At 59.0% G+C, this 21,049-nt stretch overlaps 9 protein-coding genes across 9 annotated transcripts; 8 read left to right on the top strand and 1 right to left on the bottom strand.

The window, feature by feature from the left end:
- The first annotated feature begins 57 nt into the window (after positions 1-57).
- On the top strand, positions 58-1,987 carry BJ171DRAFT_495285 (uncharacterized protein). Its single transcript, XM_053110104.1, has 5 exons — positions 58-365; positions 557-596; positions 855-982; positions 1,193-1,446; positions 1,535-1,987. Exons 1-5 carry the CDS (start codon positions 287-289, stop codon positions 1,682-1,684), a joined length of 651 nt encoding a protein of 216 aa, XP_052969040.1. The 5' UTR covers positions 58-286; the 3' UTR covers positions 1,685-1,987.
- A 10-nt stretch (positions 1,988-1,997) lies between these two features.
- BJ171DRAFT_439868 (uncharacterized protein) lies at positions 1,998-3,543 on the top strand. Its single transcript, XM_053108036.1, has 2 exons — positions 1,998-2,671; positions 2,853-3,543. The coding sequence occupies exons 1-2, from the start codon at positions 2,109-2,111 to the stop codon at positions 3,460-3,462; spliced, it is 1,173 nt and encodes a 390-aa protein (XP_052969039.1). The 5' UTR covers positions 1,998-2,108; the 3' UTR covers positions 3,463-3,543.
- Positions 3,544-3,809: 266 nt separating this feature from the next.
- On the top strand, positions 3,810-6,207 carry BJ171DRAFT_309534 (uncharacterized protein). The gene is made up of 5 exons (XM_053107073.1): positions 3,810-4,118; positions 4,325-4,416; positions 4,582-4,808; positions 5,083-5,675; positions 5,770-6,207. Exons 1-5 carry the CDS (start codon positions 4,029-4,031, stop codon positions 6,169-6,171), a joined length of 1,404 nt encoding a protein of 467 aa, XP_052969038.1. The 5' UTR covers positions 3,810-4,028; the 3' UTR covers positions 6,172-6,207.
- Positions 6,208-7,644: 1,437 nt separating this feature from the next.
- Positions 7,645-9,552, bottom strand: BJ171DRAFT_566321 (uncharacterized protein; the record flags this gene model as incomplete). The annotated part of the gene is made up of 8 exons (XM_053113400.1): positions 7,645-7,762; positions 7,909-8,112; positions 8,263-8,367; positions 8,521-8,656; positions 8,757-8,780; positions 8,832-9,010; positions 9,138-9,401; positions 9,507-9,552. Coding segments are annotated over 8 exons (1,074 nt in total), but the record flags the coding sequence as incomplete, so codon positions are not given.
- Positions 9,553-9,805: 253 nt separating this feature from the next.
- On the top strand, positions 9,806-11,290 carry BJ171DRAFT_309521 (uncharacterized protein). Its single transcript, XM_053107072.1, has 2 exons — positions 9,806-10,121; positions 10,243-11,290. The coding sequence occupies exons 1-2, from the start codon at positions 9,854-9,856 to the stop codon at positions 11,097-11,099; spliced, it is 1,125 nt and encodes a 374-aa protein (XP_052969036.1). The 5' UTR covers positions 9,806-9,853; the 3' UTR covers positions 11,100-11,290.
- Positions 11,291-12,270, top strand: BJ171DRAFT_309519 (YhhN-like protein). Its single transcript, XM_053107071.1, has one exon. The coding sequence runs from the start codon at positions 11,482-11,484 to the stop codon at positions 12,169-12,171; it is 690 nt and encodes a 229-aa protein (XP_052969035.1). The 5' UTR covers positions 11,291-11,481; the 3' UTR covers positions 12,172-12,270.
- Positions 12,271-12,953: 683 nt separating this feature from the next.
- Positions 12,954-15,229, top strand: BJ171DRAFT_579311 (uncharacterized protein; the record flags this gene model as incomplete). The annotated part of the gene is made up of 6 exons (XM_053113958.1): positions 12,954-13,001; positions 13,159-13,714; positions 13,902-14,028; positions 14,152-14,244; positions 14,373-14,539; positions 14,670-15,229. 6 exons carry the CDS (start codon positions 12,954-12,956, stop codon positions 15,227-15,229), a joined length of 1,551 nt encoding a protein of 516 aa, XP_052969034.1.
- A 228-nt stretch (positions 15,230-15,457) lies between these two features.
- Positions 15,458-19,138, top strand: BJ171DRAFT_579310 (mediator complex subunit 13 C-terminal-domain-containing protein; the record flags this gene model as incomplete). Its single annotated transcript, XM_053113957.1, has 5 exons — positions 15,458-16,679; positions 16,846-17,214; positions 17,300-17,368; positions 17,476-18,153; positions 18,300-19,138. 5 exons carry the CDS (start codon positions 15,458-15,460, stop codon positions 19,136-19,138), a joined length of 3,177 nt encoding a protein of 1,058 aa, XP_052969033.1.
- Positions 19,139-19,882: 744 nt separating this feature from the next.
- Positions 19,883-20,944, top strand: BJ171DRAFT_597078 (uncharacterized protein). The gene is made up of 3 exons (XM_053114721.1): positions 19,883-20,187; positions 20,326-20,550; positions 20,655-20,944. Exons 1-3 carry the CDS (start codon positions 19,951-19,953, stop codon positions 20,883-20,885), a joined length of 693 nt encoding a protein of 230 aa, XP_052969032.1. The 5' UTR covers positions 19,883-19,950; the 3' UTR covers positions 20,886-20,944.
- Positions 20,945-21,049: the final 105 nt, after the last annotated feature.

Genomic DNA, 21,049 nt, shown 5'->3' with positions numbered 1-21,049 from the left:
CAGCAGCCGGCCACGGAATCGCCGCCCTGCACAGAACAGCAGCCGGCGATCACGTCGGGGACATGTGTCACACACGTGATGCCTTGGATCAAAGGCCAAGGCCGCCCACACCCGCCTGCTCTCGAGACCGAGCTCCGCCTTTGCCCAATCTGGCTGTCCCTCTGCGGCACCGAGGTTGCAAGGATGGTGTACTTTTTCCGCAGCGACGGTGGGTCCTGGATGAGCGCATCAATCGGCAGCGACCCTTGACCCGTCGGACGTGTGTCCTGAGCGAGCACCTTGGCTGATGACATGTGCTTGCTGTTCATCCTTCTCAGTGACCGATCCCCCATGCATGATCTACATGGGCAAGGACAAATACGAAAGTAAGCGCCTGTCTCCTCTGCAGCCCAGTGTCGCAGACTGGGCTCCGCAGTCAATTACCGCAGAATGGGCCCCGCAGCCAGCCAAACGCTGTGCCAACGTTCTGTCCTTTGAGTGGAGATCGGGCCACCGAGCTTGAACTAACCCCTGCCCTGCTCTGCTCTGCCCTGTTCTGCCCTGCTCCTCTGCATAGACGAGGAGCTGATCAAGCATGCCTGGGAGGAAGATGTCTGGTAAGCAGTGGATCGGTTGAATCTGCGTCGGACTCCGGGTTGCGAACCAGCTTGGCGCTGCTCCCGTGCGATCGTCGGCCGCTGGAGTTTGCTGCCCGCATGTAAAGCCCAGACCGATGTGGCTTGCTCTGCGTCGCTGTCGCTCGGAACGTTGCAGGGGCATTGCAGGGGCATTGCAGGGGCGCTGCAGGGGCATTGCAGGGGCGATCGCCCAAGACACATCAGCGACAGGATTTCTCATCCGGGGCCGATTCGCAGGTTCCACGTTGACAAGCTCTCCAGTGCCCACGTCTACCTCCGGCTTCCCCTCGGCTGGTCATGGGCCGATATACCCCAGGAGGTGCTCGACGACTGTGCCCAGCTGACAAAAGCCAACAGCATCGAGGGTAAGGGAGCCGACGGCACGCTGAGTCGGCATAGAGCAATGCATGTTGCTATTGGATATCGATCGACGCACAGCTCTGCTTTGGTCAGGAATCTGCCGCCTTGCAGCGGTTCAGCCAGACGAGGGACGCTCGCACCGCCTGGCCCTCCGCTTTAGCATGCATATCGTATCGATTCGATCGGACTCACCGCTACCAATGTGTGGCATTCAGGAAACAAGAAGAACAACCTCACAATCATCTACACGCCGTCGTCCAACTTGAAGAAGACCCAGGGCATGGAGACCGGCCAGGTCACCTTCCACAAATCCAACGTGGTCAAGAAGGTCCATGTGAAGGAGCGCATCAACGAGATTGTCAACCGCCTCAACAAAACAAAGGAAGAGCGCTATCCTGATCTGCAGCAGGAGCTCATCGACCATGAGCGCGAGAGCCGCAAACAGGCTCGAGCCTTCGAGATGTCGAGAGTATGTGTTTGCAGGCCTGTTGCGCGCTGCAATGTCTCTGCGGTACTGAGATTCTCATCTTCTGTATGCCTGTGCCCGATTCTTATAGAAAGCCGAAGATCTCCGAGTCCAGGAGGAGCGACGACAGCAACAGAACCTCAAAAACTACAGCTCAGTCATGCAGGAGTCCCACATGGTCAGCAACAAGGAACTAGGCTTTGGCCGGGGCTTCAAAGATATCGAGGAGGACTTTATGTAGCAGGGCAGGCACTGCTCTGTGCAAGCACACAGCAACGGCGACATGAATACACAGGCCGCACTGGTCCGGCCATCCATGTCGACAGCGACACCAGAGCGTGCAGATGCGGGGCACTCGACAAACACACTCGACGAGGACATGGTGGCCGTGCCTCTGGCTGCGCTGATGCGGGCGATGCTTCGGATATACTCTGCGACGGCCTCTGCGATGATGGTCAGGGGGTGGTCGGAAACATCGCACCAACGGCCCTGCGCACGGGCGTGTCCGGCTGGTCGGGCTTGGCTCCCCCACCACCACTTGCCCTCCCCGCCCCGCCTCCATATCCTCTCGCTCACCGCCCTGTCTGCTGGCATCGCTCGTCCGCTTGGTCCATCCATCCATCCAGCTCAGTCCCCTTCCCCAGCACAACCCTCTACGCCGGTTCATGAGCACCTTGCAGACACTAGTCTACCCGCGCCTGCAAGTGCTTCTGGCCAAGCTCAGGGCAAGGGCAAGCCACCATGACCGCAAAGTCCTGGCATCCTTTGCCGAGCAGCTTCAGACCCTTGCCGACTCTCCCCAGCCCAACATCCATGCCCTCTATGGTTTGGCACTGGTACCAAAGCCCGACTCTGACGAGCTTGTTGACCTCCATGCCCGTTTATCGCTGACGTCCTTCCTCTGGGGCTCTGTCGATAAACCCGACCGAGCATCGGTCAAGATCATCTTGGACCAGACCGTCAACCACATGGAGTATCGCCGTCAGAATACAGCATCCGACGGCCTCTCCCTGCACGTCGACCACGACAGCATCATCTGGCATCTTCGGACCCTCAATGCGGCCATGGCCGTCGACAAATCGGCGATCGACTTTGCCGTCCTTTCCAAGCTCAAGGCATATACGGACGAAGGCTCCTCGCTGCTCTGGGGCGTCGATCAGGTCATCGAGTCGATCGAAGCCGCCCTTACATCTCCCTTCCGACGCATCCTGGAGAGTTGCATCCAAATGTACGTTTCACCTCGGCCCTTTGCGGCGGCGGTCGCACTCTGCTGGCCTGGCTTGTGGACAGACGATGGTCTGCTGCGGATTGCTATGATACCTCCAACCATGAGCACACGGTGGCATGGGCTAACAATGCGAATGACCCCTTCGTCTTGTCGGTGCCGTCGGGCCACCAATGACCCCCAGAATGGACAATATCCTTCCCGATGAAGATGCAGACACAACAGGTGACGGATTCGGATCGGCGCTCTCATCGCCACCGTCGTCTCCGCTGGACCTGCGCAGTGATAACTCGCAGAGCGCATCCACTTCGAGCCCCGAGTGGGCTCTTGTCAAGTCTGGAGGAGAGATCCCGCTGGATGCCGAGTCGGTCGGGCGCGACATCAACGACCAGCCCCTCTTCGCTGCCCGGGTCGATTACAAGAGCGGCAAGCACATTGGAAAGGCCGGGCGACACTTCCCGGGCATATACATCTCCTACGCCGGCTCCGAGATCCAGCTTGGCGGTCCGTTCGAGGTCCTGGTGCACCTGGGCAACACCCATTGGGAAGAGATCAAGAAGGGCTCCCATATCCCAAAGAACGCTGTCGTTGGCGGATTCGAAAGTGACGGCCAGCGCCTGTACATAGGCCGAGCAGTTGCCAGCTCAAGCAAAGGCTTCTTAATAAGCACACGGATCGAAAGCTTGGTGCCCGGCAAGGTCGGCAGCCACCTTGGTGGCATTAATCTGCCGTTTGATACCAAGGAGCTCGCGCTTGGCGACTATGAAATCCTCGTTACCAACGATGCTGCATAGCCTCGTTTGGTCTGGTTTGTCGGTGCTCTGCTGTCGGCGCTCTGCTGAATATATGTCTTCTCGCATGGCTCTTTGATGGAAGCGACGGGAGAGCACCCCGGGTTTTTGGCGAGGGGCTGTCGTTGCAGCGATGCTGGCATTCGCTGTATCGCTGGTCGTCGATAGTGAGCTCGGCTCCACCGCATACTGCGGACAGCATCCGCTGCCGTCCTCTCATCTCCGGGTCGTCCCGTGTGTCTGGGAACATCGACTGCTGCTGGCACTCGGCAGCCAGACCATCCGCTCCAGGTCCAGGTCGGTCGGCGGGGCACATTGATGCAGTCCGTTTCCTGTGCCACAGCCGAGACAATGGCCTCTCCGCCTCCCAGCAGCATTCTCTGCCCCGCATCTGCCCCGCATCTGCCTCCGTCCTCTGCTAACCCCCGCCGGACCAACGCATCCAGCACCCGCTCTTGCTCTCTGCTCTTTGCTGTTGGCTGTTGGCTGTCTCATCGCAGCGTCTGCTGAGGATCCGTCCAGTGAACTATCGCCTGCTTGCTCTGCCTCCTGCCGCCTCAGACTCCGCCATGAGGATCGCCCCGATATTCCTTGCGCTTCTGGGACTTGGGATTGCCGGCACAACGGCCACCGACCCACTTCTCGACCCGTATCCCTCGGTAAGTCTTGACAGCAACACAGCTGTCCATCGGCGTTTGTGGATACTGCTGCTTGATCGCATTGGCCTCCGAGGGTCATCCCGCATCCGGCCATAGCCACAGCATCGGCATTGATGGACAGAGTAGCCGGCAGCACCGCCAACCATTCCGGCGGGCTGCGAGCCTGCCGCACACCTGCCGCTGACTCACGGACCTCTTGTCTGCAGTACCAGCAGATCGTTGATGCCTTTGGCAAGTTTACCCACGACCATCCGAATTTGGTCCAGTACCGGTCGATTGGGTCCTCGGGCGACGGACTGTGCGTTATTTGTCATATGCTGTGCTGGCTGTCGCTGCTGCTCCTCTCCTCCTCTGGCCGCTGCTGGTATTCGGGCACACCATCTTCTGACAGAGCAGCATTCCGTCATGCGGCAATCGATCACACCGCTCTTTGCCATGCTGATGCATCGTTTTCTCAACACAGAGACATCCCGGCCTATCTGTTCTCGGATTCGTCTGCAGCGGCCGTCAAAGCCAAATCTTTGAACGACCGGCCCGCTGTGTTCTTCACGGCGCTGACCCACTCTCGAGAGCCGCTCACTGTTATAACCCTGCTTGAGGCCGCTCGGGAGCTCGTCGACCCCTCTGCTCCAGAGGATGTCGCCAGCATCTTGAAATCCACTCGGGTGTGGTTCGTCCCTATCGTCAACCGTAAGTTGGCTGGCTTCGCCTGAGCCTGCATTGGTTTGGGTTCACTTGGCGGCCTGTGCCTTCTGCCATCGCACGGCACTCGTTGCGCCGCGATCGATAGACTCCATGATTATGCATTTTGCGTCGGTCCACTTGCAAATGCACTTGCCAGGCGGATGGAGACCGTGTGGACACCCATCCAAAACGAGGCTCCAGTGCTCAACCCTCATCGCCTCGGACTTGCGCGGCACCTAACAGTGCGTTTCTTGCCTCTACCCTGATATTTTGTGCCCAGCGGACGGATGGTCCTATATCCACAAGCATTTTCCAACCGTCGGCAGCGACCTCCGCAAGAACCGAGCCAGCACCTGTCGGAACGACTCTCAGTCCGGCGTTAATCTAGGACACAACTGGGGATACATGTGGGACACCTACCTTGGACTGAACGAGACTGTCATGGCTGCCGACTACGAAGTCGCCTGCGCCCAGGGCTACCACGGCCCCGAGCCCTTCAGCGAGAAAGAGACAGCATCGCTGCGAGATTTCATCCTGCGCGAGAAGCCCAAGACAGGAATCTTCTTCCACCAGCGCGGCCACAGGGGTCCCTCACGCATCATCATCCCGTACACTTTCCACCCCGATCCGGACTCGATTACCCTGCCTCCCGATCGCGCAGTGCTCCAGAACCTGACGGGAGCCTTGAACCAGGCCGTGGGCGGCATCTTTGATGTCGGCTCGGCGTGGTCTCTGAACAGGAGAACCATCGCCGGCTCGGAGGTGGACTGGACCTTTGATCAGGGAAACGTCTTCTCGCTCATTGTGCAGATTGGCCTCATGGCAGACGGCTACTGGCCCAAATCCCCAGAGATAGCCACGCTCATTCGACCGGTGGGTGGCTTGATGGGCATCCGCAGTAGTATCCGTTTGCGTTTTATTCAGAGGCTGTTCCCCGACTAACAATCGATGCGCAACAATCCAACAGCATGTCCAGACGGTGCTTACGCTGGCTCGTCAGACCCTCTATCTCCCCAACAAGCGAGCCAAGCCCAACAAAACCATCATCCGCCACATCCAGAACGCAGCCCTGTATGCGCCGGTGATCATGGGGCTGATTTTGGCCATGCTTCTGGGGCTGGCCTACGTCGTGGCGCGGTTCCTGGGCTACGACAACATCTGGGGTCGGTTCTCGCTCATGATCAAACGACTGCGATGGGGCGACTTGCGCGGCGGCTACCGCGGGCTGGCAACGACTGGTGGCAAGTCTGGCGACGAAGATGAAGACGAAGATGGCGACTTTGAGTTCGAAATCTTTGAGGGCGGGAGCCATATCGAAGAGCTGGCCGCAGTCGACGAAGAAGACGCTGGGTTTTCTTATCGAAGATAGATCGAGCAACCATCGCACAGGGCTGCGGATGAGACAGCCGGTTCAGACAACCATGTTGCACGGCATTTGGCTTCAATACACGACATTTACAACCTCGGCTTCCAAATGGAGCGAATGAACCAACAAGCTACTGTGCAGTGGAGTACGGGGGAGGAGAGTCGGTGAGCCACCCGGGCGGCGGCCGCCACGGCAGAGGAGGAGGAGCACTGCCTTCTGCTCGCCGACCAACACACGCTTGCGACCATATCTCGGCTTGGTCAAGTTCGCGCTTCTTGTCGAGAGCAAGCTGCGCCAGAACGTTGTGTTGGCGCTCAAGAATCGATGCATCCTCAACGACTCTCAGCTTGCGGTCGATACGGGCAACCATGGATCGCCGCGCCGAGTAGTGGATGACATGGATGACACCACAGATCACAAGCAGCCCCAGAGACACCACAAGCCCAGGCAGCCACCATGGAAACAGTGCTGAGCCTGGGCATTGACCGGGCGTTGAGCCGAACGCCGTCGATCCAGAGCACGGTGGAAGGCATCTGCCAGAGTCGAGAGTGTACGGCTGGTTTGCACAGGAAAGACACTGTGCTGGAGATCCACTCCAGCAGTCGGCGCAATCGCTGGGGCAATCTGTGGGCAACCCAAGCGAGGTGGATGCGGCGTCAGATCTCATGGCGATACATTCCCCTCTCGCCTGCTTTGGCTCATGACTGGCTGCCTGTAGTTGTCCAGACTGCCGTCGGTGGACACTCGGATGCCTCTGGGGTGTTCCGAAGCGCCAGCCAACAATAACCGTCTGGACCACTGAGCGGACTTACGTGCACAGGTTTGGTTGGGAGTTGCGTACATGCCACGCGGGCAGGCCATGAGACACATGCCGTCGGGTCCTAGAACCTGCCAAGGCTGGGCACACTGTGTGCACTGGTTGTACTCGGGGCCACTGCATTCTTTGCAGTCGATAAAACACGCTGATGCGAAGTTAATGCGGCATTGTCAGGAATGTGTTTGGATCGATTAAGAGCCGAGCCGCAATGCCATCCAGCAAACTAGCATGTGTCTGAAGAATACTCACTCGAACAGCCGCCAGGAGTGAGAACGGTGCCTGCTTGACAGCTGGCAGGAGCGCAGATGCCTTGAACAGCGGTTTGGTTGGCGTAAGAGCATGACAGGCACTGATTGTATCCAGCGCCGGTGCAGGACGAGCACGATGGATGACATGCTGAGAGGCCAGTACGGCGACGGCGTTTGTGAAAATGGGCGGGATGCGCCAGTGGGTAAGAGTGCGTGAATGGAATGAGCAAAGGATACATATCGAGATGATTGAAATAATGAGAAAGGCAAGATGCAACTCGTCTGGTTGAATCCGAGAACACCATCGACACAAGAATGCCTTTCCTCAAGCTTGCTCGACGGCAACACTTACGGCTACAGTTCCCGTTACTGGCCCACTTTCCGGACGAGCACTCAGCAACACACCGGCCGCCGTCAAGCAGATACCCCGACTCGCAGCTGCTGCACTGCAGAAGCGACCGCTGCTCAAAGAAATCGCTTCGCTGGTTCCCCAAAGTATATCCGCAGCTGGCACAGAACCTTGGGCAGGCTTGAGAGAGCCGTCGTTTGGATAGGCGGCATTCGGGTGAGCACATGGATGTGTGAACATCGATGCCGATTCAATGAGATGGGAGCAGTAACGTTCAGCCATTGAGGACACCCGCTCGGCTATGGCGCGATAGATACCGATCTCACCTTCGCATGTTCCCTTGTCCAAGTCAACATACTGGCTCGGGGCATTGCATTCCCACATGTCGTCAATCACTCCAAGGCAGTCCTGAGCCCGAGGCCCGGCTGAGGGATACATTCGCAAGGAGTTTGGGAGGTTGACCATTCCGCTCGTGCTGCACTGCAGACACCGATCACCCTCATAGCAAGTATCGCACAGTCCACCGCAGGCTGAGTTGGGGCAGAGACGTTTTTTGTTCGGCAGAACAGCGCGGCAGAAGGATGCTCATCGAGTTAGACTGATGCCAAGTCATTAGTGCCTGTCGGATGCTGCTTCCCCACTCCCAGGCCGTTGTCCGCCCTTTGACGGCCGATACTTGCCTCGACAGTTGCTACCGTCGTAGTATTCGCCGCTTGGGCATTGTGTCCGTTGGGGATTCGGCACACAAGACTTTGCTCCAGGGTCGACAACCAGGGCTCCGGCGGCTCCAACACATTCAAGGCATTTGCCCGTCTGATCCTCACACTTTGAGCATCCCGGCCAACATGCTATTGAGACCGCCTGGAGTCAGTCTGAGATTGCGCCTTGTCCAACCCTTCCATGTCATGCGCATTGCCCGGCTTTGTGACTGCACCCACCAACGCAGTCGCCTTGGTACAGGAAGTGGCGGTCGGCGCAGGTCGAGCATGCCGAGGAGTTGGGTGCCGAGGTCGGCGTAGCCCATCCAACATGGCAGGTGCATGTTCCGTCCGAGTTGCAATATCCGTTGCCGCACTCGCACGCTGTGCCATAAATTCGTCAATGGTGTGTTGCAGAAGGTGGCTGAGATCCAGGCGGATGCATCGATATCGGCGAGCCTCTGCCGGGTACTTACCATGGCAATCGGATCCAACAAACCCTGGCAGACATTGTTCACACGATGGTCCGGTCCTCCCGACGGAGCACACACATTCGCCAGAGCCATGAAGGCCATCGCTGCAGGATCGATTTTGAGGGCAGGTCGGGCAGGAGAGACACCGACCGCTGTAGAACCCAGGGGCACATTGCTCGCACGACTGCCCGGCAAACCCCGGAGCACAGGCGCACTTGCCTCCATCGACGCACTGGCCTTGCGAAGTGCACTCCGGGCTGCAAAGAGCTATTTAACAACGACTCTGGTCAGTGCCTCAGCGGCTAATCGCCGATCGAGAAGCGCGTCCATGCAATGAAACCACTATGAACCACTATGAGCCACTCTGAACCACTATGAACTAACCTGATTCGACCGCGGCGCTTTGAAAATAAGTCTGGCCCAACGAACCCGTGCTGTTGAGATCGGACCACACGGCCACCGAACTTCCGGATTGATTTTGGAACTGCCAGAGGACGGCGCGGGCCTGATCATTGAGCTGGATACTTTGGAATTGCGTAGGCTGCTGTAGATTAAAACGACCAAGAAGAAGCACAGTGGAATTGCCGAGGAAGCGAGGCTGGGAATAGACAGCCGCATTCGGTGCTGCCTCGGATACCGAAAGACAAGCTGCGGATCGACGACGCAGCAAAAGTCAGAGCATGCCGCCATTGACACCCAGAGTCTCGCAGTCAGTCGTCTCTGATGAGGACCCAAACCCTACGACGGACATACCAACAAGCAGCAGGGCGCCGCCGTACACACAGCAGAGCAACAGCATTGGGATACCGACATGGGTTCGGGGAAAATGCTCGAACACCGGGTTAAATCAGCTTCCCCCGGTCAGGTATGCTTGGCGCTGCAGTCCGCCTCCGCTGCCCACCTGGACTCGGCTCCAGCACCCTTCATCCCTTTATCCCTTCATCCCTTCATCCCTTCGTCTCTCGAGCGTTTGACAACGGCTCAATCGGCGGCGATGGCGACACGCAAGTGCGCAGTCCGGCCAGCACCTTGTCCCCCTGATCCAGGGCAGGGCGCTGCAGATCAGATTCCGGTGCTCTTGCTCGGTCCAAACTCGTCCGATGTCGCTCCGAGGCCAGAGGCCACCGGCGTCCTCGGTCAGCTCCCAGAGCCAGGTGCCGAACCCCCAATTCGTCGTTCAGCCCATCGCACTCAGGAGGAGAGACGGCTTCGTCTACCCGTCCTGCACACAGTGTCTGCGCAAGCTTAGCCAGGAATGCCCTTCAACGTACAGCTGCAACCGATGTCGCAGCCACTTCCCAAAGGCCAATACCAAATGGACATACTATCTGACTTTCATCGGCCACTGGAAAGGGGCGATCCGCGAATGTAGGGCGCTGCTGCAGCGTGAGCGGAGCCAACAGATCGCTGGATCGATGTTGCAGGCAGCGGATCTGCCCAAACGGTCGCTGGTGCATTGCCATCACCTAATCTGTATGTGTTCGTTCAGTCAGCGTCTTTGGCAGTATCCTCGACCCTATCTTTGGCATGCCAGCCGGACAGCTTGTTCGGCAGATGGAGACTCGGGACTTGACCCAGCAATCCTATATTGACCGAGGCAAGATCATCGAGTCGATTTTCGATGCCGTCGAGAAATGGCTTGTCGACAGCAAGTGGGTCATCCAAGTGGCCGCCGCAGATGTGGTGAAAGTGCCTGCAGCTCCATTGGGCTCGCAGCCGACATCGAGCCTGGATGCCCCCGAGAGCCTGCATACCCGCGAGCACGGCACATCCGAGCAGGAAGCCGAAGAGCGCATCTGGCAAATCCTCGAGAGCGCCACCTCGACCGAGTCACTCGTTGTGCAGCTGAGTGCGATGAGCCTGCAGAGCCCTGTGGTTTCTGGTCCGACCTTTGGACTCAAAGACAAGAACATTGTTGTCAAGAAGTGGAGGGCGCTCAACGGCGGCCCGGCCGACTGCAGTGCCTTGTGGGCAAACATCCAAGTGATTCTGGGCCTCGGGGCTGCAGTCGGGATGGCACAGACCCCCAAAACGCATCCATCCGATGACAGAGGCCCGGACACAGCAGCGGCCACGGATTCGAACAAGACCGCAAGCTCGCTTGGGTATCCCTGCACTGACGGCGATGATAATCGCAGCAGCAGCAGTAGCGAACAGGCAGACGATCTGCACTTGCTTGCCTTCGACCCGGAGGAGCAAACCTTTGGCTACTTTTTGCGGGCTGCATCGGGTCGGTTGACGGAGAATCAGCCCGGACTGGATTGCAACGGCGATTTCGACGACGGTTTCGACGACAGCTTCGATGACGACCAGTTGATTGCAATGATGCAGAACTCGTCGCTATAGAGCCCGGGCTGGTCCTGGAGAGTCGATGCCACCCGGCGTCGTCTGCGGCATTCTGCGGCCTCCATCTTCTCGCATCGGTCTCCATCTTCTCGCATCGGCCTCCATCTTCTCGCATCGGCTTTCACGTCCGGCCTGTCCTGTGATCCCGTTTGGATCTTCCGGTCTCCCGGCAGCCCCACACAGCCCAGAGGCCAACCAGGCATTGGCCGCGTGGTCCCGCCAGGGCTCTCCCCACCCACGACCCTTCGCCTCGCGGTCCTCTTGGCCTTGATCAACCCCCCGGTCAAGTCCTGCCGGCCTGCTGCCTCATACGCCTGCTGTACCTCTCCTCTGCTCTGCTCTGCTCTTCTCTTTCGTCTCTGCCATCGTCGCCATCGTCGCCATGCTCGCTCAACTGGGTTACGGACTGGGCCTCGGAAGCGCCGGCCTCCACTTCCACTACCTGCTCAACCCCGGCTCCTCATACCGCTCCCACACCCTCTTCACCATCTCCAAGTGCGTCCCCATCCTCCTGCTGGCTCACCAGGTTCACCGCTCAAAGGACCAAAAGGCCCTCCGCCACAAGACCGCCGCCATTGCCACCGGTCTGACCCTCTCTGCCCTGGGCGACGCCTTCCTGGCCGTCGAGGATCTGCACCCCAGCCTCTTCACCGCCGGCCTGGCCTCGTTCCTGGCGGCCCACATCAGTTACATTGTCGGCTTCAAGAGCCCCCGCTCCAAGCACTGGGGCTGGACTCTGGCCACTGCCGTCGGCCTCTCTGGTAGCATTGCCGCCCTCATCGTGCCTTCGACTCCCTGGGATCTCAAGGCTCCTGTCGCTGTCTATATCGGCGTCCTTGGCTCGGTCATCTGGAACAGCTTGGATGCCGCCGTTGCCGATACCAGGCGCTCTGGCCTCAAGAGATGGTCCGGCGTCATCGGTGCGCTCTTGTTTGCTGCCTCGGATTCGATCCTGGCCTACGACAAGTTCAAGCACCCGTTCGCCACCAGCGCTCTCTACGTCATGGGTACTTACTACAGCAGCCAGTACTTTATTGCTCAGTACGCCGTCAACCGCAAGAGCGACGAGTAACGGGTGCGTGTCGATCTGGATGCCTGCGCCTGTGGGTATCTGCCAAGCACTCGTGAATAAACCCCCGGGCTCTTGGAGCGTCGGGCTTGTCGACAACTATCGAGTGGTTAAATTGCTCCCGGATGGCGACATGGACGATCCTCGGCATGAGTGCTGTTGCGGTGATCGTAGCAGATCCCCATGGTGTTCCAGAGCCGCCATGTACTCGTTGGACTGCCGGGCATCCCCATGATGCCATGCACTGTCGAGGCTGCGACAAACGAGCCCCGCTCCTCGAACGACTGCCTGCATCGCATCATATGCATTCGCAGGCCGTGCAGCCCATGTCCAGCGCACGGCATCGCCGTCCTTCTGTCGCTTCTGCCCTCGCTGCGATCCGGGGGTCGCTGCACCGCGCTCGTTGAACATCAAGGCCCGCTGGCTGGATCGAATCGGTTCTGCTCGCTCCTGGCCATCAAAACTGCTGTTGATCGCCCGCTGCCCTCAGCAACCGCACAGTGTGCTCTCTGCCTTGGCCGTCGCCGCCGCCTTCAGCTTCTGCTCCCCGACATCATCCAGAGAGGCCTGGGCAGAGCCATCGAGCCCCTTCCCGCCTGTCCTCTCCCCCGTCGTGGTGCCCCTCCCCTCCTCCTGCTGCATGCATCTTGCGGCACCTGTTCCCGCTTTGTCCACCCCATCCGAGCCTGCTGTAGTAGCGACGGCCTGCGTCTTCCCTTGGTCGTCTCGAAGCCCTCTTGAATATCCGCGGCCTTCCGCAGTGCTGCACTCGATCGCCCCACCCAATGGCTGCGCTAATTGACGAGTCCTCCCTGACAAATGTGTTCTTACTGGTAAGGTTCCTGTACCCTGCCAAGTCGGCCCTCTGCATGTGAACATGACCAGCCCCCAATGCCGGCCACACGATTCCGGTGTTTCGCCCGAGAGAGAGAGCATCATCCAGGGGCTCAAACGCACGTCGAATCCTTGGACCCGCCGATCGGCTCGCAGCTCCAGTCTAATCTCGTCGCCCGTGTGCGTATCGGCATCGCTCAGGCGAATGTGTCCAGGATCCGATGGAAACGCTTCTGCTGTCGGTCGACAGAGGCTCTGATTCGCAGACTGCTATCGCCCACGGCCACGGCTGGTTCTGGCGCACGGCCCTCCGACCCCCTCCTGGCAACGTATGCAACCCTCCTGTCCTCAGGCATCCCATGCGTCTGGCGGATGGCCGAGTATGCCTCACCGCCGCCCCCGGATACCCATGATCTTCGAGCCTTCAAGATGTACACCAGATCAGACATTGTGTTTCTGCCACACGAGCTGTTTTCGGCCCACGCAACGCATTTGAATCGAGGACGGTTAGCCCACGGAGTAGCGCTCGTGCCAAGCCTCAATAATGGCACGGCCAACCACAGTCCCTTCGGGAAAGTGCCCTCGAGCGTCAGCCCAACGGAAAGCATCCGCACCGCCCATGCAGGCGTGCACGATGAGCATGTCTACCGAGAGCTGTGGGTCTTTGACTACTCGGGCACCCAGGACAGCTTCGAGCCCCAAGTCGACGCCGGTAAGTGCCAAATCGATCCCCGGGAGACGCAATCGCTCCCGCTCGTATCTTGCTCCATCGAAACGGCTGGCACAGAGAAGGAGAGTCCAAAGACTCTGCCCATGCGCCTGGATGGACCCAAAGCCAAGCTGGCGCAGATCTACTCGGATCGAACGGCATTCCAACGCTTCTACTGCTCGTTGAATAGACCTGCTGCTTCTGGAGCAAGGCGACTTCGGTCCAGATGAAATCTATGGCGATTCCAGCTCCCCAAGACAAACCCAGACGACCGAGTACGGATTGTTCATCAACGCCCTCAATAATCTGGCCGAAAGGTACTCTCTCTAGCCGAATTGCTGGCCCTGGGCTGCTTTCGATGTCGTATTCAGCAAAAGCACCTTGCACGGCGCAGCATTCGTTCGGGTCTCGCTGCTGACAAGATGCATCTCGTATTCCAGATCGCTTCTCAAGAGCGGTATCGTGCGCATCGGTGAATCATATCTGCTAAGACCGGCGCAGAACCAGGGCAAAGACCTGGATCTTGACGAAAGGTGAGCAGGATCGGCCGATGGCGCCAACCACACCGAACTGCGGACAACCACTCGCGCCACTTGTCAGCTCAAGCGTCGAGCCAACGTAACTCACTCGCTCGACCAACCCTCTACTTTGGACCCGGCAGCACGCCGAGCGACACTCGCTTGGCGTTCCAGTGTGACTTTTTCCTGACGCTCAGCAACCTGATGGTGCACATCACCATGGACTATGTGAAAGTGCGGGCCATCACGGCCCTTGACTACGACAGCCTCCTTCAACAGCAGTGGACAGCGAAGCCCCAGCCCTTTCCAGGTGAGTGGACAGTCACGAAAGCCAAGATCCCATCATGGCGCAAGCCCGGCTCCACGGTGTCTGCAGCAAGCAGATCATCAATGTGTCTGGACGATTGCACCACTAATCTCAATGTACTCCGGTGCAACAGTCGTTTTGTGTCCGCATGGACTCCGGGCAACCTTGCTTCCAGCATCGCCTGCCTCGAACCTCAAAGCTAAGGCTGTGTTATCAGACTGGCAGACGTATTTTGGATTCTCGTCTTGCCAGCCCGGCGATCGGCTGCTCCCTGCCACTGTGCAGGTGCAACTGGATGATTCGGGGATCATCATGGACTACCCTTCGAGCCTGGTTTACTATGTAGCGGACGGTCGATCGCACGCTGCAGCCAGTCGGCCCGCCTGGATACCCACAGCAGGCTTTCCAGATCGCCTGGACGACCCCTGGATCTTCAAAAACATACCCAGCGGCAACCTGGAGTCGATTCTTGAGCAGCGCGGGCAAATCGACGGCAGCATCGATGCAACTCAAGAAGCGGCACAGTTGGAGTCTGCTCCGCGTGCTGTCTCAGGCATCCGCGTGGCCGAGGACAAGCTAAAGGAGTACATGTCCTTCTCGACGCTCACCGGAGCTGCTTCCTCCACGACACCAACAAAAGCAGAACCTCAGGCCAAAGCCAAATCGGACGCACGAGACCGGATGGACGAGTAAGGAGCTTTTGCATGGTCTAGTCATAGCCACTTTTGCCCACACTGCGGCAGTCGTCCTCATGGATCTGCAGCTCGATTTGTTTTTGGTTTTGCGTTGAAGACCTGGTTGCTCGATTGCTGCGCTCTTGTCCTCAGCCCAATGAATCGGTGGCTCCGAGACACAGCGGCGCTATGGCCTGGACTGTATGCTCCATCACTGACATCCCTCTCTCTGAACCCCGACTCCGCCATGCACGATGAATTCAGCCTCCTGGGTATGCCACCGGTGTCGAACAACCTGATTTCGCCAACGAACACGTTCTTCCAGTCGACACGAATCGAGCCGCAATCGGAGTGGTCGCTGGATGACAACTTTGATCTCGACGAGGCCGACATTGACGACTTTTTTGCATCGTCGTCCAAGAAAGAGACCAAGAGCGTGGCGACACCATTTGCTCAGCCACTCAGCGCTGCGTCCCCGGCGGCCCCGACGCCCACCCCTGGCCCTGCTACGGCATCGACAGCATATCAGCCCATGTCGCCGGCGTATGCCACGCCGCAATACCACGGCATCAGCACGCCCTTTGGCACGTCAACGCCAAAGTATGTCAACGGAACCCCGACCGGACTAAACTCGCCTCTCGACGATGCAGGCGACCATTTCATGGCCGACCCAACCATCCTCGAGGATCCGGCTGTCGACAAGAGCGAGAGGCTCGAGCACACCTCGCCCGAAGCCCTGACACACCTTGCCAAGCACGAGCCCTTCCGGATTCGCGTGCTGGATTCGTCGCCAGATGTCGGGACGGACAGCAATGTTCCAGAGCAGTGGCTCTCCATCAACATCGACCACCCCACTGTCTTTGGACACGATGGCAAGTACGGGCCAGGGGGCAAGTGGAGCTACCACCCAAGTCCGGCACTACCGGTGGAGCAAACGAGTGCGATGGCCGTGGATGGCGACGATTCCTCAGACACCAGCTCGAGCTCGGACAGCGACTCACTGTCCACCGATGAGTCCGAGGCCGGCGAGATTCACGAAGCCCCTGTCATCAGCTCAGCATCCTACCAGCGCAGCGTTGTGGCGATGATGTACCATCAGAACATCGAGTTTTGTGCGCGATTTGGCTCGACCATCGGATCAACTGCTGAAGGCAGGCCATTCGGCGGCTCGAGTGAGCCCCCGGCCGTGATCAAGGAGCTCATCTCCGATGGCTGGCATACAAGCCCCGAAGGCATCGCCGAGTTGTCCATGTTTTCAGAGTACATGGCTCTGGGCGTCGACTGGCAGCGTGAGCTTGAGAAAAGCTACGGAGCCCCCGCAACACTGAGCCTCGAGGAGAACGTCGTACCGCATGAGCTGCTACTGAGCGACATTGGGTCGGCGTTTTCGCTGCTCTCCGAAGCCATCGGCCGCGCCCCTGGCGAGTCTCGCGGCCCGCTGTCGATCGAACAATATCACGACATACACGGTAAGCATGCCTATGAGCAAGTGGGTGGGGCTGCTACGGCTCTCCGGCCCAAGCCCCATGCCTGTCTGTCTGGCCGCTCGTGCGGCTGGAGCTACGCCTGCTTCGTGATCACTGCCCCATCTTTCTGGGTACTGACGGACTGCCCATGGGCGATACTTGTTCTCAGAGGATACCGATCGCTACTCCAAGTACGGCAAGTTCGCGCTGAAGAAACGGAAGCGACAAAATGACCAGTCCGTACTCGAGGCGTTCCCGAGCCCGGATATCGTGGTGTCTCACAAGCAGTGCCCGTTCCTCCGTCTTAACGTGAGCGCAGTTCCATTCTGGGGCAAGCTTGGGCTCAAATCATACAGCGGCCCCAAGGACATCAAATGGCTGAGTGTCGTCCCACCGGCGCCCGAAATCCGGAAGAATCTGATGGCGTTTTGCGAGGACGTTGGGGCCATGTACGAGGCATATCAGTACGGCCACTACGCTCGCATGGGCAACTCGAACGTGACCATGAACTCGGGCATTCTTAAAATCGATGTCAAAGGTAAGTCTCGGCCGTGAAGGCGGGCGCCGGATGGGCAGTTGAGTACATACGCTGCTTGATATCAACACACACTTCCTCTGTCTAGGCGCCGGAACCCTCGAGTCGGACGTGGCCGCCTACATTCGAACGTACAAGGCGCAGATGAAGACCCTTGGTAGGCAGATGCTTATACTGCTGATAATAATCAGCGAGCGCGTCCTCCATATATGAGACGGGCTGCTCGCAATCTGACCAGGATCCCCTTGCCTCTCTTCGTTCCAGCCGACTACCTGGTCGCATCCAAGGGCATCGAGGATCTGGCTGGGCACGAACGTTCCTACATTGTTGTGTATATCGTCAATCCCTTCGAGCACCGCACCGAGATCCTGCTGAAGCTCCTCTCCGGATACGATCACTTGCTGCAACTGATTGCCGAAAAGACCCCAAGAGCCATGTCATATGCGGAACTGCGGTACCGGATCGTCCCTGCGATCCTGCCTCATTCCGTGCTGACGGAGCGGTATGCCCCTGGGTCATTCAGCAGCGTCCGCCTGGTTATGGACGGCATCTACCGGTCATGTCGGCGGGTGCTTTCGAAGAGCGGCGACCAGTCAGCCGTCAGCCCGCTGTTTGCCCCGCCGTTTGTCGCCGCACAAGCCTTGGTCCACCCGCAGTACTCGCTAGCAGGCAGAGTTCCATCAAGCCCGCACCTCGTGATGGAGCCGGACCGGCTGCTGCACGTATCTTACGCCATCGACAGTCGGTGGGTTTCGGTGCTGTGGTGCGACGCAATCGGCGAGCTCATGGAATGCGCCAGCTTCAACGTCGACAGCTGCGGTGGACGCCGAGGGGTCTTTCACGAGATCTGGGCTCGGACGCTGCGGATCACCAAGATGGGAGGATTCTTGTGGCGGATTATCCTCGCCCGGAACAAATCCATCGGCAACGCAGAGCTAGAAGGTAGGCTGGCGATGAGACAATTCGCTGCGATTTGGTCGTGCAGTGGACCTATGTGCGCTGCCGTCGTCGTTTCGGTGGACCTGACGCGATCGATTAACGTCTCTGCTGACTCGACTGTTCAACCGGCTGCGGTTTGGGCTTGCAAGACTGGAAGTGGGTGCTCTCGGACTTTGTCTGCAAGACGTCGCGGCAGCCGCCGACCGCCAACTCGAGTCCAGATCTGTCATGGGCCAGCGAGCTCGCTGCTCTGACCAACGACCAGTCCTCGTCGCCGATCAACCTTAGTATACCTGGAACGCCCATGGAGGTGCCGAGTCGAGCTGCAGCTTCTCCGCTCAGCCATCAGCCAGCCGGACAGCCGCGACAGCACCATCGCGCCGAAGCCAGGGACATTGACCCGTCGGGATCCTTGATGGTGTCGTCTGTGTCGATCGTCGCGCTTGCCCCCAGCTCCAAGCTCAGAGTGTTCGAGTCGCTCCGCACACAGGGGGCGCTGCCGGTCATGCTCGACAACGTCTCGACGCTATACTCGATGCCCCAGAAGGACGTTTCGATCGCACCGAGCTTCCGCAACTTTGGCTTCTGGCTGGGTCACCATCGGGTGCCCATGACCGACCTCGTGCCGCTCGTCACGGGCTACTTTCTCAACCTGCGCCGATCGCCGCTGCCGACGATGGCGGCGTTTTCAAGCACGCCCGCCCGGGTGTCCGAAGTCGGGCTGGTCTGGCATCACCAAAGCTGCTTTGCCGATCCAAAGTGCACTAATTTTTCGCTGTGGCACCCTGAGTCGGAGCACCATCAGCAACCTTCGCACCAACAGAATCCTCAAAGCGAGACCCCGACTCTTGTCAACCCGTCGCATGTTGCCATCCTGCGGGACGTGCTAAAGATGTACAACGGACTCTCGGCTCTGTCGGGAGATCAATCGGGACTCTGGATGTACGAGACGGTCGAGAGCATCGTGAATCGGCTGTCGAGTCTATGATGCTGAGCGGCTTGGCCGGGCGCCGTCCGGCCGAGACAACCGATTTTTCAATCGATCCGATGGGCATACCGTCGGTTTATCTGCCTCGTCGGTTATCTGCTTCGCCGGCAACTGGAACCGGCCCTGGGAACGACAAGCTGATCTGTGGCTGGAACAGGTCCTGGTCCCGGCCCTGGCCCTGGCACAGTCTTTCCAGGGAGACACGCATGGTTTGGAAGCAAGGATGTGCAAAGAGCAGAACACTGGACGACCATACACGGGTCGTCGTCCGATAATCGCCCAAGGTCGGTGCTGCTGAGCAAGAGCCTGAATGTACAGCATATTCAAGCGAATCGATGCGGCTCATCTACAGGAACTGTCCGCCACTCTGGCCTTGCGATTCGTCGGTGGCACACGTATGCCCTCAACAGCGTTGGTGGTGCTGCTCGATTGCCTCTGGATCATCCCATCAGCAAATCCTTTCTTGGGACGCATGGCCTTGAATACATCGGATTCTCCCTGGCGGTTGTAGAGACGGCAGGATGGACCATGCTCGTGAATGCACTGCCGTTATTGACAGGGCAAACTTGTCCTGAGCGCGGATATCGATACGAGTGTGGACCAGCCCGCGGTGTCGTGGTGCAGTATCGCGGAGATCTCGGGGGCGATCGATGGACATGTGAAGCGGTGTGGCTTCGTGGGGTGATGGAATCTGCGCATATCGGTATTGGTCCTTGGCCCTGGGAAACGCGGTTTGCCAGGGTCGTCTCGATCTCTGCGAGTTCCCTCGGTGCCAGCCAAAGGATCGGTCCGGTCTCTGCCAAAAGACAGCCATGAGCAGCCTATCGCGGGCCGAGTTTGAGGAGCAGACGGCCACATTTCTGCAGCGAGCCAGGCAGCACCAGGAAACCTGGATGTGGGTTTCGACGGCGCCGCTCCCGGCCGGCTCGGAGCGGACGATTGATGCTCGCACCGGATACCTGGCGAAGCAGACGATGGTGATCTCCCGGCTCGACGGCGTCCCGAAGCCTGCTGCCTGCAGCGATAGCGAACTGCCGGCGGATCTCGAGGTAGGGGCGCCTGTTGCCTGAGGAAGCAACACTCACACAATTGCTGCGACACCGACATGCCCGGCAGCGAGACAGACGACAGCAGCATGCTCCGGAGAGGCCAGCCGTATTCACCGCTGGCCGTCAACCAACAACCAGGACCTCAACGAGGGAGATCTCGACGAGGGCGACCCTGCCCAGCGGGATCCCGCCGATGCGCCCGGCGCGATATTGGCGACCGTCGATCTTCATGTTGTCTATCTGCCGTCGTGGGGCTGTCCGGTGCTGTTCTTCAACGCATACGATGCCTCGGGGCAGGTGCTGGACTGGGCCGCCCTCCGAACGCTGACGAGGAACCAAACACCGGCGACGATATCACAACAGGTGCAGTGGTTCAGCTATCGAATTGCCGGGGGCGGAAAGTCAGCGGCACAAATGGGGAGAGTCAATGCCTCGATACTGACTGGCTCGGCGGAACCCGTCCAAAGGAGCATCCGCTGCTGCACATTCCTTTCTACTACATCCATCCATGCAACACAGCCGAGTTCATGAGGGAGCGGCTGGAGAACGGCTGTCCGGTGGGCGATGCGTACATGCTGATATGGCTCGGCGCCATGACGTCGCTCGTTGTTCCGGGACTGGTGCCGCGAGCGATGTTTGAGACTGCGGCGGGGCCGCGGGCCATTGAGCATGATGCCGAAGTTTCAAAGCAGCCGTGATGCCGCCGCTGGATGTCGATGTTGGTGTTGGTGTTGGTGTCGGTGTCGGTGTCGGTGTCGGTGTCGGTGTCGGTGTCGGTGTCGGTGTCGGTGTCGGTGTCGTTTCGCCGATGATGCCATCCGTCGCACAAATGCCGTGATCGAAATACAAAATTTGAAATGCC

Source organism: Polychytrium aggregatum (genome assembly GCF_025602895.1).
Source record: "Polychytrium aggregatum strain JEL109 chromosome Unknown BJ171scaffold_9, whole genome shotgun sequence".
NCBI lineage: Eukaryota > Fungi > Chytridiomycota > Chytridiomycetes > Polychytriales > Polychytrium > Polychytrium aggregatum.
Note: the sequence above shows the minus strand (reverse complement) of the source record. Positions and strands in the feature narration are given on the sequence as shown.